The sequence below is a fragment of the Battus philenor genome, unplaced genomic scaffold (assembly GCF_028537555.1).
Source record: "Battus philenor isolate CCGP_79_NKW_IND1 unplaced genomic scaffold, ilBatPhil1.0.hap1 SCAF_22, whole genome shotgun sequence".
Classification (NCBI taxonomy): domain Eukaryota; kingdom Metazoa; phylum Arthropoda; class Insecta; order Lepidoptera; family Papilionidae; genus Battus; species Battus philenor.
This window is the reverse complement of record NW_027181685.1, coordinates 12,239,949-12,255,121: the sequence shown is the minus strand read 5'-3', so window position 1 is coordinate 12,255,121 and position 15,173 is coordinate 12,239,949. Positions and strand designations below refer to the sequence as shown.

The following is a 15,173-nucleotide window of genomic DNA, read 5'->3' as shown; positions in this document are numbered from 1 at the left end:
AATTTACAAGTTCACTAAGAAATAAATAAATAACAGGGAATAAACCAAACTAACTTATGCATGCATAGATTACAAAAAATATTGATGTTTAGAAAATGAAAGGTTTTTTAAGTACATTATAATACATTATTATAAAAACAATAATAAATTTAAATACTAAATTAACTTGCATGTGTTAGTACTTACCCGAGAGAACAAAGAAAGCAAAAAAAAGAATGTTTATCAATTCTTTTTTATTAATTTCTTAATTATATGTTTAAAATTACTAACAGTGTGTATCATTTTATTTTGTCTTATCTTTAGTATCTGAACTATATGTCTAACCTATATTTTAGATACGAGAAAGTTCCTATCTAATACATGGCCTACTATAATTGTATTAGAAAAGGAAGAATAACAAGCAATTAGTTTGTACTATAATAATATTCCTGAACTGTGCTTTACTGGCAAGGGCGGGGTCAAAGAAAAATAGTAGAATGGACTGATGGAACAGAGAGACCATGCTCCCTACATTTTTCTTCGGATACCTAAGGAGCGGCACAGCAGTTTCGGTAGGAATATGCCATAAGTAAATATACTTCAAAAGTTTGTAACCTTATTTGACTTATAAGTACTTTTAAAAAAAACTTACCTAGATGAAAAGTCATTCTTAGACAAATTAACTTGAGTCAGTTTCACTTTAGATGATTCAATCATTTTGCATTTCTCTTTTATACTTGTTATTTCTAGATTCTGTAATGAAATATAATCATGTGTTATAGCATTAACTTCATTCTTGAGTAGCGGTCACTAGGTGGATTGACAGCAGAAGAAGTTAAGGTCATGGGAAGTCGGTGGATGCAAGCAGAAATAGGTCAGTCATCATAGCAATCTTTAGGAGAGGCCTATTCCTTTCAGTATTGCTTTATCAACTGAAAATAAGAAAATTGAAACAAAATACCCCTTTAATGTGTGCCGGACTCAATGAACATTTTTGATCACCTTTCAGATGGAAAGTGTGAATTTTCAATGTAGCAAATGGGCATGGCTCACTAAACTGAAGAAAAGGAGTTTACATATGGCAAATATAAGGTGCATTAAACCTTAAATCCAAAATTTGTGGGGGTCTATACCCACCAGAGATGCAACCACCATCATCATTTCAGCTTTAGGACATTTACTGCTGGGCATAGGCCTCATGCATACATTCCAATAGGACCAGTTGGGAGCAACATGTATTGTCACTGGATCATTAAATATTATTGTATATAAGAATATTTGGTATTTTAATTTATTAATGTTATATTACACACACATGAAACGCCCTTAGGCTACTACAAAATTGTGAATTTAGCATTCATTTAAAATTAAACGCTGTTCGTTTTAGGTCTTACTTTACATTCTAGTACCTGATAATCTACATTTCTTGGTCACACAAGGAAATTCTGAAAGAAACATATGGGATCATAGATGTTTAGTGGAATTAATGAGATTGCTGACATTGTCATAGCTGATGGCGCAAACTACATGAGTCTAGGCAGGGACAAACAAATCTGGAAAGACCCAGAAACATTTCTAACAATACTAACCTCAAAAATGTAATTACTAAAAAGAAGTTACTGGATTTGGGTGAAGACAGGTTATTGTGGTGATCCTTGGGACTGGACTATGTCTTGCAGTGTAGGTCTATCAGCTGATGTGATGGAGATGATGGCTACTTACAATTATTTATTACTTTACCTTAAAATCTAACTGAGTCCTTAATTCCTGGAGCTGATTATTTGCTGCTGCCAATTTTTCAGTCCATTCCATCTGTAATCTTTCCTGGAACTTAATCTTTTCTAATCTAGCATTGTCTGCCGCTACTTGACTTGTTTTCAGCTGCGTACGCAAGATTGAAACTTCACCATCTTTTGTAACACATTTTTCCAGTAATTTTCCCTTCTCAGACTTAAGCTTTGTTATTTCTTCTTGCATTTGTAGTAATTGACGGTGTACATGGTCCGTGTCACCTTTGTATATCCTGTCATGGAAAATGTCTTCAGCCAGGTTCTTAAGGTTAGTTTTCTGAATTTCTTCTGATATACCGGGCAAAGGTGAGGACATGACTTCGCATTTGTTTTTAAGGTTTGTCGAGACGATATTCGAAGCGTTGGTAGTGGGTTTTTTAAACGTGAAAGGGTTTTTTGAAGTACTTGGACCAGGAATGTAGTTTTGAGTGCTGGTAGAAGATGGCTGCATACAAATACTGTAGTCTGGTAACGTACTAATATTTCCACTACACGCCTGCTCGCAGGCCTGGCTCGCCAGTAGTAATAATTCATCATCATTATCATCTCCCCAATTATCTGCTTGGTTATCATCTAAAATGAAAATAATGTCGTATCAATACATAGTTTGAAGTATTACTTAAGTTTTGTAAATAATTTATTGCTAGAGAAAATTAATAAGTTTATATTAGACAAAATAAAAGCATTTTACCATTATTTTTCTCGTCATTTTGACTCAAAAGAAAATTCTGATCTGATATTGTAAAGTCTAATTTAGCCTTTTTTCTGTTGCCTTGCTGTTGCGGATGATAAAATCGTTTCGACATATTCCACGGTATTAAATATTATTATGTAGAAAAATTGACTACGGCTCTGTTGTGACATCTGTCTTCTAATAACAACAAACTTGAGATTATATATTAATACAGATTGTACAGGATTAGTTTTCAAGAGGTTCAACAGAATATGTCTAAATATAAATCAGTAATTTTAATAATCTTTTTTGCGCAAAGATTTTTAATATTATATGAAATTACTACCTTTGACAACATAATTCTACTTTCGTTTCTGTAGGTTATGTAATGACTTATAAAATGAGTTATAAATCTTAAATATGTATATACTTTTTAAAATTAAACGTTTTTTTCTAATATAATATTTTTATGATATATTTTCTCTGTGATATTTTGTTTTTACCTCCGATTTGATAATTTTTGTTAAATGAGCATTTCAAGTCCCTTTTCAATTTCATTAAAAATGGTTGAATGTCTATGGGTAATGCCAAATACATATGATGAAATAGTTCAATTATTAAAAAAAATATATAAATATTTTTTCCAATCATTTTTAATAATTACATGTTAAAATTTGGATCAAGAAATACTTACAAGTATTTTAAGAAATAATTAATGAACGAGCATAGAGAAATCGGTTATTCTAACATGTAGGTTACACTAGCACATCTCTATAACCATAGAGGAAAGAACGACGCGTAAAGTTTGTGTTTTCCTTAGATAATGTCTTTGGTTTAGTTCGTCGTGGAAAATTGAATAGAGTGGACGTACATCATGAGTGAAGTTTATAAACTTGGTGATTTAGTTTGGTATGTAGCTAAAATAATTTCAAATCGAAAATTTATTAATGAATTTTATCTATGTATAAAAATGTAACTATTGCTATGTTTGTTTCAGGGCAAAAATGAAGGGATTCAGTCCTTGGCCAGGCCGGGTAAGTTGCTTGATTGTTCTATTTCTATTAAAAAACTGAACTTTAAATCTTTATTTAAGATTTCCCATGATATTATAGTCATCTTTACCTTTAGATTCAGTTTAAGTCATTTGTGATAAATAAATATTTACTTTAAAATTATATTAGCGGGAAAATTTTGATTACGTCGAAACGACGCTATTTGGTTTAGTAACTGTTATGAGTGCGCATCGTTTTTTATAACAATAATATCGGGGCCTTTATTAAGTGACTTTAAGTGAAGTTATTAAGTACTAGAAGTTACTAATTTTTTTGTTGTTGCGTTCCCTCTTAACCTGTATTCGAGTGATAGAGAGAGACAAGGATATATTTTGTAAAGTTCACATTTCTAATTTTCTATGACGATGGTTTTCAGGTAGCTATTCCGACGCCTGAGCTGAAACCACCAAAGAAGGCGACGAATGTTCAGTGCATTTATTTCTTTGGGACTAATAATTAGTAAGTAAACACTTCATACATTTTTAAATGCAAATCCCATAATCAACAGAAGAGGATAAAAATAAAATAAAACTGCATGAATTTCGTCAATTCTAAAAATAATTTACATAATTATTCTGAATTCTTTGTACTCTAGTATGTTTGACAGAAATACATCATAAAATATATGGTGTGGTATTAGGCCTAGTCTATAATCAAGTTTCAAATAATATTTATTCATGTTTATTAATAAGTGTAAAGGATTTAAAGGTGTGAACACTTAGCTCATTTGATGTAAATTAAAGTGTAGTACATACTATCAGAAAATCATTAGTTTCAGGAAATACAAATAATGTAATGATAATGTAATAAGAAGAAGCAAAAAACTGATTATTGTTTAATATCATTCCCTGCAGAGTTTGTACTGCCAGAAGTTATTGATCTGTCATATTCCAATATAGAATAAATTAATGAAACATATATCAGAGTTATCACTATACAAGGGAATTATAAATGGGTGTAAGAGTAGTAAAGCTTTTTGCAGACAAATGAGTTATACATTCACCATTTTAAAGCATTTGCTGCCTATATATAACCAACCTGTATAATGTACATAAATATTATTTTTCAAAATGTATGTTAATTTTGAAAAAAAAAAAACTATAAATCTTTATGTGATAAGTTATTTCTCACATTCATCTTGTAATAAGATCTTGATCTACAAAATAGCAAAAAAAAAAGCAATATGGATTTATGAGGTCGAGCTTTGGGGTTCAGCCTGTGACTCTAACATAGCAAAAATTCAGAGGTCTCAGAACAGTATCTGGAAATTAGTATGTAATGCTCTAAAAATGTCATGTCGGAAATGAACAAACTTTTGAAAATGTACAAAGTACAATAGGAAAGTAAAGCCTAGGTAGTGATAGGTATAAGACTGGAATGTCATTCTTATTCGCCATGCAGCTGACAACCACTCAGATAATGAACTGTCTATAAAAAATATGCCCAAACACTCTCAATAAAGTATGTGAAAACCTTAGAATACCTCCATTCAACTTACCGGACCTCCACAAAAAAAAAATGTATGCCAGAATCTTTTGATGAGTTGGCCCGGCATATAATCCTAAACCTTAAGGCTTTTAATAGTCTGTACTGTTTGAACAGCGACTTGATATAAAATAATAAACCAATTAATTTATTATTTAGAAAACTTCCAAATTCCATTGTTTATATGTATAATAAATTTGTATGTGTATGTGTATGTAGAAAATTTGTAAATAAGATAATGTTGTCATGGCTCGCAGCTGGGAGAAGAAAGATCTATCCTATAGCGGCAACCCTCTCTTTACTGTCTGCATTTAGTAAAAGTAAAAAAAGAAAAATATTAGCAATAAAAATTAGAATTAATGAAAAAAAGATAACATAATCATTCTAATTATCATCTTTTTAAACATAAATTTTTAAGTTATTCAAGCAGTAAACTATGACATATTTCTTCTTGCATCACTAGTCTCAATTCTTCTCACTGGCTTCTATCATATGATGTCAAGCTTTATCACACCATCAGCATCCAGCTATTAGCCACCCAGCTGTTTAGTGGTGGAACATCTGTAGTTTAGATTTGATTAGACCAGTGTTGCCTGAGGGGCGTATGCCCCACACCTGACTTGACTGTTAAAGAGTGGCAATATTTATCAGAGGCCTATGCTTGCAGTAAGTGATTATTACAGAGTTTCCCTATGTGTTGGCAACACCCTATAGGGAGGCAATTCAAAAGTAGATTCTACACAAGTTTAACCTTTTGACTTTAATAAAAAAAATATAGATTACATATAGGGTCATAAGAATTTTAGAAAGACTAAGGTGGTACATGCCACTTAAAAGTTTCAAAAATATTGATCTATTGCCTGACATGATAATGATAAGATCTCTTGTCTTGATTTAAACAGCTGGATTCTCTAATCAAGAGTATTGCTCTTATTATGTGTCAGGGTTTGCTTAATTATAGGCAATCCAGGAAGGTACCCTGGTGACCGATGATACTTTGTAGGATCCTGCCATGTGCTATGGAGTAGTACATAAACGGCAGTATCTGTAACCCCATGTCTTGTCTGGTCTCAACAGGCTGTTTTGCATTACTGCTCTCATTTTGAGTTGGAGATGGATTTAGTCTGGCGAACCTAACTTCTCGAGAAATACCAGCAGAACCTTCTTTCTTCGACAATCTCTGGAAGACACCCTGGTGAAATGAGGCGGATGACCCAGTAGGAACATCAATCTTGTCCAGGCATGCCATGCACTGAAGACTGTTTATAGAACTATATCATCTGGTCTCGGTCTGGTTTGCATGACCAAGCAAAATTGCTCATTTTGGCTTTGAGGTGGCTTTAATCTAGCCAAACAAACTTCTTAAAAAATCGCAGCAAATTATTGGTCTTACCAGTGATATTGGAAAGACAATCTGATGAACCAAGACAGGTATGGTTAGACACCCATGCACTGTAGTATGTGATGAGTAGTCTCTCTTCCAATCATGTACAGAGAACTGTCCGTAACACCTGAAGTAAACATATGTTTTTTCAAAACACTATAATTAATTAAGATTTGTCACCAGATACAGTTGAGGTTGCTTTTTACATATAGAAAATCTCAACAAATTGTTTAGATAGACAACTGGAGAATTTGGTTTTTCCCCTGTATAATATCTTTCATCTTATCCATAATATTAGTAACAGTATGTAGATATATATAGAGAATTAGTTGTCAGCAAGCAATGGAGTATATCTATATGTTTGCAAAAATAAAGGCGAGTTCACACTATGACATTATTTTTGTACCACCTTTTAGAATCTAGTTGTAAAATTCAACTCCAATACATTTATTATCTAACGAATGTAGAACATGGTACTTACAAGAATATCTTATGTCCTGTAGTACATAACCAACTATGATATCCACAGACAACTACAGTTGAGGTTGCTTTTTACATATAGAAAATCTAAACAAATTGTTTAGATAGACAACTGGAGAATTTGGTTTTTCTCCTGAATAATATCTTTCATCTTATCTATAATATTAGTAACAGTATGTAGATATATATAGAGAATTAGTTGTCAGCAAGCAATGGAGTATATCTATATGTTTGCAAAAATAAAGGCGAGTTCACACTATGACATTATTTTTGTACCACCTTTTAGAATCTAGTTGTAAAATTCAACTCCAATACATTTATTATCTAACGAATGTAGAACATGGTACTTACAAGAATATCTTATGTCCTGTAGTACATAACCAACTATGATATCCACAGACAACTACAGTTGAGGTTGCTTTTTACATATAGAAAATCTAAACAAATTGTTTAGATAGACAACTGGAGAATTTGGTTTTTCTCCTGAATAATATCTTTCATCTTATCTATAATATTAGTAACAGTATGTAGATATATATAGAGAATTAGTTGTCAGCAAGCAATGGAGTATATCTATATGTTTGCAAAAATAAAGGCGAGTTCACACTATGACATTATTTTTGTACAACCTGTTAGACTCTAATGGTAAAATGTAATAAAAACTTTGACTTTTGCAACTCCAATACATTTGTTATCTAGTACATGCAGAACATGGTACTTACAAGAATATCTTATGTCCTGTAGTACAAAACCAACTATGATATCCACAAACAACTATAGATGGCATCAGTCAAAAGAGATCAAAGCTTTAGCTAAGTCCCATCAATGACAGCTTGTTAACTGCCCAAATTCTTACGTCCACTAATTATTCAAATCTCCTGAAGAGGCATGATATCCTGAAGCTCCATAAAAAGATGTATCTCTGTGTGTAAAGAGAGTGATTTTCCCTGAAGCCACTTATCCTAGCGTACTCCACATAAATCATCCCCTTATAGTTTTCAGACTGATTGTGAATAAGCATAGAGAAAAGAAATAAATTGTTTCAACTTAAAGCTACCATGGTCCCAAAACTTGTCAGACTTGAAAGATGAGATAACTTAAAACTCTGCTTTACTTTACAGTAAAGCAATAAGTATACTTACAAGTTTTATTATATACAAATAAAATTAATTGTGATAGGCTTTTTTATCTAGATTTAGTTGCAAGACTGATGGTTAGGGAGACAATAGCATACAAATTGCATATAATTTTATTTGGAATATTAACCAGAATGAAAATTTTGAAAAACGTAGCCTATAGAAAACAGACAAATATTAGAAAGCGGTAACTTTAAGTTTTGAATAGTGTGCAGTGTAACTACACCTAAGAATACTCCCATCACCTTTCTTCTATCGGATATCATTTTGAAGGTACTTTTATGGTGCGAAACCAAGAAGTGAAATAACCTGCCGGCGTTATTGTTTCCAGAAAATATAACTGAGTTTTCAAGATGAGAGTGAAAAGGTTTTTTTTAGACAAACATATACCATTGTAGACCACTTCATCGCTAACATCAGGTGAGATAGAGGTCAAATGTTTCGCCTATAAAGTATAAATAATTATTAGCAATTATGGGCGATATTTATATGTGAATTAAGATGAAAGTCTTTGGTCAATATGTGGCCAGTGACGTCCATCAATCTGAACCTCATTGGTAAGCTTAGTCTCCCAATGATAAATGGAGGTGGCCATGCTCGGGATTTCTCAACGAAATTAAAAAGGAAATGAAATCCGTAGAAGTACCAAGGTAACTGTAATAGCCAAGTGGATTGGCGAGTTGAAATGGCAATTTGCAGGCCACATAGGATACAGAACAGATAGCCGCTTGGACCTTAAGGTACTAGACAGGTGACCTCGGACCGGCAAGCGAAGTTTATTAAATCCACACAATGCACGTAATCACTTGCTGTCTCGTTTGCAAGTGTAAGAGCAAACAGAGTAGAGTTAGAAGGATGGAGGGTAGCACCATCGCCTTCCTGTAAGGAGATAGTGTCGCAACAATTTATGTAGTATTGCCGAAGAATTACAAAGGAGGTAATAACTAAAAATGCAACGTATGTTGAGTAAGAATAAGGACAAGATAAGAAATTGTTAATGGGAATAAAGAAAATATAGAAATACTTCTGCTTTTAGCTAGTAGTTGCACTAAATTAAAAAAAAAACTTTTATAAAAGCTACATTTCCTGTGAGGGGTGGTAGGTAGTTCCAAGGTTGTACTGCAAGGAATAAGTCTTCTGGAAAGATCGCCACGTCTTTTGTTGCCTGCATCCAGTGACTCCTCCACTTGATTGTGTCGTCAGTCCACTTGGTTAATGGGGGTTCTGCCTATAGTGACAATCGCTATCGCTACATTTTTGTTAGAAAAATTAATAAATTAAAAAAAATATTTTTGTTTTTGTTAAATTGAACGCGGGCAAAGTCGCGGGCGCAGTTAATTTGTAAATAAGTCTTATGAACAGAACAGGGAGTAGAAGAGAATGAGTAATAGATTGATGTCAGAATCTAGCTGTATATTTTCCAACCTTTTTTGTGTCATGAACCTTAGCCTTTCTACGTATCTAAGTCATATGTCATTATATATACACGTATAAACGTCATCTTTCTACGTACGTATTCGTACGCCCCTATGTTACACACATAATTTTCATATTAAAGCGAAATGGTTAAACTCGTCGATTCCACTTTCGAATTGACTCTATGGGGCGTGGGTTCCATGTTCAGAAACACTCCACTAGCTAGTATCTGTAATAAAATTAAAAAAAACTTGATTGTTTTACAAAAGCGTGCTATGTGCACAAAGGGAACTAAGCCCGTGTACAGATTAATAAAACCGTAAATTACTGATGAGCTCGTGTGTGTTTGTGTGGTTTAAAACACACTTTATAATTTCATATATTAATAAAAAACGAAGGTTATTTCGACGTATGTACTACTTATAAATTGTTCTATAGCGCAGTGCTTCGTAACCAGTGTGCCGTAGGTCGGATGCAAATGTGCCTCGATAAAAGTTAATAAATTGAAATCTTTAATGGAATCAGGCGTTACCTTGCGGAAGTCCATCCTAAGTAAGAAAAGGACCAATATTTAGCCGCACAAACGCATTGTTTGCCGCATTTATCAGCGGGCTGGCGGGCGGTGCATTTTGTTGTACGACTACTACCGCATGTGCGGAAGTGGCTAAATATTGGCCCTTTTCTTACTTAAATTGAAATCTTACAATTTTAAATTATACATATTTTGTATTTGAGACAGTGGCATATTACGTTCACTCGTCTATCGAATTTAGGTTTCGGTGTGCCGGGAAATTATAACAAAGATTTTAGTGTGCCGTAGATAAGAAAAGGTTTTCGAAGCACACTGCCATTGGGCACTTGGAGATTGTTGATATAAATGGCAGCGAAACTTTGCTACCACCGTATACCCCGTAACCTCATACATACCACATGCTCCGCCTGAGCAGCTTCTCTTTTTAAATTTCTATATACATAGTATAGAAGGATAATCTTTATTTTGTTCGACTTCGAGTGCCGGTCTGGCGTTAAAATCGGGGAGGAGTCAATAGCCTCCCTGATAAGCGAAAAAGATACCAAACAGTCATTCATCACCCTCTGCAGAAAAATCGTAAAAAATGCTATAGAAAGAAATAAAACGTAAATATTGCAAATAAATAGATAACGAAGACAAAATAAGAGCAAAATATACAGTACTGTGATATAAAATATTTATAGAATTTAATTAATAAAAATGTGATATAAAATAACAATGTAATTATGAAAATGTAAAAAGAAAAGAGGAATGAATGAAAGGTGATACCGAGCAAAAGGGAAAGACAGCAGAATTTTGGCATGAAAGAATAGACCGAAAGACAATGTGAAGTATGAAAGAAGGGAAAGTAAATAATAAAAAATTATGTGAATAATTAAATTTGTCCGTAAAGTCCCTGTCCCACAAAACATAGGGGGTACGAGAGGCACCCAATAGCGGGGGCCAAAAATAATCTCTATTTTGTAAGGATTCACGGTGAACACTTACCGTTGTTTAGAACGATAACTTTGTCGTGCTATGTACAAGTTGTACGTTTGCTTATTTGCTTATTCCTTTGCTAACAAACCTTATGGTTAACTAAACATGGCGTCGGCAACATGCTTTAGGCGGAATGAATTTTTTTTTCGAAAATATTAAACGTAAATGTAAAACAAAGGCACAGACGCTGCGAAATATTGATCCTAATAGGAATCGAACGTGTAACCCTTGACCGTAAAATTTACAATTCCTTACCACCATCGAGGATATCATATAATACCACTTATTTGTTGTAAATTGGAAGCATACACACATTGTAAAAAGTTAAAGTACCTTTATTGTACATTGAAACTTTTAACAGAACTGTTATTAATCGTCAATATATCTATTTTTTTTACTCTGCTCTGCTTCGCAAGGTGTTATAGTTTTGGAAAAGAAGCAGGAAGAAACTACACATGTCTTTTAATAAAGTTTAACACAGATTTACACATATACATTATCAAATGTAGCCTAAATGAAATTATAATAATCAGGCGACATCACTGCCAAGGGTTCTCGTCATTTAAATACATGTTTATATTTTGGAAGTATAAAGAAAGAAAAAAGGACAAAAAATATCTATGTAACTAAAGACATTGTCCACCTATGGGGTTGAACAAGAGGCCCCAAAAACGGAGCCAAAAATAACTGAAAGGTGGTTGTATTCAAGAATGGAACGTACTTTTGTAACATTAAACTCGTAAAAGCACGCAATAAATGAATATGTATGTAAAGTTGACCATAAGAAGTTATGTTAACACAAATTTAGTTTGTGTTATTAACAAGGGTTTCATGGAAATCAATTTAAAATCTAAATATAAGTTGCAGCAACTTCTAGTATCAAATACAAACTTAAAAGAACTTTCTTCGGTATCCCGAACTTCGCGTGGGGCCAACTTCGTATCCGCACATGTCTCACGTGTTAAAGAAATCTCTTATATGCCTTAGTATTTTTAGAATTTTTTTATTGCATTACCAATTATGGCAATCGATAGTGGTAAGGTTTGACTCATTACTCAAATAGAAATATTAAAACCGATATCGAGCAGATAATACAAGCCCGAATCACGTAATGGCAATTGATCATCCACGTGATCTTAGCTTAATATCCTCGCAATCCAGTGAAATAATGTAACATTCCCAGCAGAAGTTCCCGACTTAGTAAAGAAATCTCTGTTTAAAGTTGAACGAGGAATCTTTATCATATACATTTAAGCAGTACGACGTTCTCTGCCAGACAATAGGCCGCCATCCCTACTAAGAAAGGGACTAATATGTAGCTACTTCCGCTATGCAGCAGTAGTCGTGCAATGAAGCGCACCGCCCGCCAGCCCGCTGATAAATGCGCGTGCGGCAAACAATTCGAAACACAACTACCGCCGTTAATTCACTCCACCTGTTTCACCCCTCTACGGGGCATCCTCAAGAGATGTAACACCGACCAGTGCTGAACACTCGGCGTTTACCACTGGTCGGTGTAACATTTAACCATAGATGTTCAATAAGATCTTACGATACGATCTTAGTAAAGTCATCTCTCCACCTTGTGAGTGGAAGTTCTGCGTGGTGTGTGACCTGCCTATTGCCACTTCAACCCAATCCGCCAGACTCTCTATAACTTTCGATCGTCTACCAATCTCCTCATTCTGATTCGAATGAAGAAAACCGTGCTTTTCCCTCTCTCCGGCCCGTTAAGTGACTGTCAGCTTTGTTGTTGACCTAGAGTGAATGACCACATTTCAATTTCTTAAGTAAACGTATATAAAGCACTTATTAAATTATAAAAAAATATATTTCGTATTTAACACGTTTGTCAGATAATCACCGATGTGTATAAGAAGAGTTCCGGTTTTTTTATATTAAAATAAACCGGAACACCACGCGTGGACCGTCACAAGAGTCACCATTAGACTGAAAATTCGCAAGTGATCGTTACGTCATTGTATACGTTCATAAAACGTGATATGACTTTCAACGTAGGTGCGTGTGAGGCTATACTTGATCTGGCCACAAATACTGTTATAATTAAAAATAAAACATTACTTTTGAATTTGGAATCTGTCATGTATGACTACTCATTGTTTTCTTTTTTTTCGCGGCTATATATTGTAAAATATCTAGTGATATTAAAATGGTGTAGTGTGATAAAGAGAATCGAATCGCTGTGTTTGCATTACATAAAGTATGCAAAATACAATTTTTAAAATACACATACGCTTGGTATTAGTCAAATGTTTATGTACCGGCCCATTGAAAGGTACAAAGAAACCTCCTCTACGTGTGATAGAATAAGATTTGGAATTCCACGTAGTGTTCATACGAAAAAGGCTATCATAGCTGTAAGGAAAGAATTCTAAGAAATCCTGTTCGAAAGTAAAAGATTTTACCGGAAAATCAAGGTAGAGGTTCTCTATCATGAACAATGTTGCGTATTTTAAAACAGACTGTAAGAGAGCCTTTATAATTTTAAAAAAGAATTTGGCGGTAAAATCAAAACAACTACTTAAGCTGTACGCAAAGGAAAGACCACAGAAAAAATTGTGTACACATGAAGAATTTTTTACAATTGAGCAATATTTTACCAAAACAAAATGACCGTATTTATACAGGAAGCTTTTAAGCATTCCAGTTAAGAGTACAACGTGGGCATTGTCAGACTTTAGTGATGGAGCGTCGGCTATGAAGAAGTGACTATGCCTTGCAATGTGCGTGTTTAAAGTTGTAAATTATTCACAAAGTGATTGAATAAAAATTGTTTCCTACATACAATAACAGTTACAACGTTAAAAGTTATAATTTAATGACAAAGTGATTGAGTAATATGTCACTGCATCGAAAGTCAATAGACTATCCGTACGGCTCGCTGCGCCAATAGTCAATTAATTGTCCGTATGAGTCGCCGGAACGACGTGTATTTTTTTAATTTCAATATTTCTTTTTATTTTTTTATAACAAAACTTGTACTAAACCATAATTGATATATCAAGTAGCATGTATCATAACGGCTTATGTTCATGGGATGTGAGGTTGCATTTGAAGAGTGGGACTATCTCTGTTCACTCATGCGATTAGGATCCAATTCGATTACCGTTTTTATTAAAAGCAGCGAGTCGATATACTAAACTATCTAAGATCTCGGCAGCGTCATCCTATCCTTATCATCATGTCCAATCATCAGCTTCAACGTGTAGACCTCCACCAAATATTGCCACAACGACCTTGACTATATCGTCGGACCACTTAGTAGGTGGTCTACCTACATCAGTTCTGCTTGCTTGTGATTGCCACTCGAGAACCCTTGCCACTTCGCTACCTGTAAATGAAGTTTAGGTTAAACTTTATCCGCTATTAAATATTACCCTGCCTTATAGAGCCTATGGGAATTGAAAATGAAATTTAGATAGCACTGGAATCCAAATAAAAGGACAAATAGTAGGTTTCCAGTGTAAGACATAGATCTCGTCCAAAGACAGCGATAACCGCTCCATCGACTACGAAGTTGGTCCACCAAGTGGAAGGCTTAACCACGTCACGTTTATCGTCTCGTAGTCGCCGCTCTAGAACCTTCCGGCACCAACGGCCCGACGGCTGACGACAATTCAGACTAGCAATTCTTCGAACTATGACTGATTTCGCGGTGAATTTTCGAACATACCCCCATTTTAACTCTTGACATTAGACAAATGAATATAATGAGCTAATTTTGAACTGAAAAATCTTGAGTAACACCCGGTTTATTATCATCACCTTGAGACAAGACGGTATAGCATGGTCACATATACAGCGCCCCTCGAACCGGAACACTAATTGAGCGCCACTTGACTCCAGATATAGCTGTCCCGGTGTACACTCCAAAGTGGCTTCGTGCGCCTGTAAGAACGACTAAGAAGCTATAAACAATTTTGCCACGTTATAATTGCGTTTTATTTAAATTAGCTTAATAATTTGCCACATATTAATTATAAAATATTTCCTTTTAATCGTTTGTTGTGTGTAAGGATGTTAAAATTTTTAATAAGATAATACGCTTGTAAGTTAACGTCCTCTGTAATACAGTTCACAGAATTTTTATAAGGAAGATATAATTTTTCAATGGCATAAGATGTAGGTATGGTAAAATAGTACAGACCCACCGGACACTTCTACAAGCTTCGCTATTTTAAAAGCCTTAAGACTAAAGATGCGATTGCTAGATTCATCGATGCAGTATCTGTGCGAAGGCAATGACA

At 34.2% G+C, this 15,173-nt stretch overlaps 2 protein-coding genes across 4 annotated transcripts in view; one reads left to right on the top strand and one right to left on the bottom strand.

Moving 5' to 3' along the window:
• The window catches only part of LOC137923619 (ATR-interacting protein mus304-like), a 28,435-nt gene extending 25,811 nt beyond the window's left edge, over positions 1-2,624 (bottom strand). The window contains exons 1-3 of the mRNA XM_068766836.1: positions 2,461-2,624; positions 1,720-2,342; positions 632-732 (exon numbers count right to left, since the gene is read on the bottom strand). Of these exons, the coding sequence (XP_068622937.1) occupies positions 632-732; positions 1,720-2,342; positions 2,461-2,575 (839 nt within the window). The 5' untranslated portion in view covers positions 2,576-2,624. The remainder of the gene's footprint in view (positions 1-631; positions 733-1,719; positions 2,343-2,460) is intronic.
• A 641-nt stretch (positions 2,625-3,265) lies between these two features.
• The window catches only part of Ndf (Nucleosome-destabilizing factor), a 92,040-nt gene continuing 80,132 nt past the window's right edge, over positions 3,266-15,173 (top strand). For all 3 annotated transcript variants that reach the window (XM_068767091.1, XM_068767090.1, XM_068767089.1), the window contains exons 1-3: positions 3,266-3,351; positions 3,440-3,476; positions 3,871-3,953. In XM_068767091.1, the coding sequence (XP_068623192.1) occupies positions 3,317-3,351; positions 3,440-3,476; positions 3,871-3,953 (155 nt within the window). In that variant the 5' untranslated portion in view covers positions 3,266-3,316. The remainder of the gene's footprint in view (positions 3,352-3,439; positions 3,477-3,870; positions 3,954-15,173) is intronic.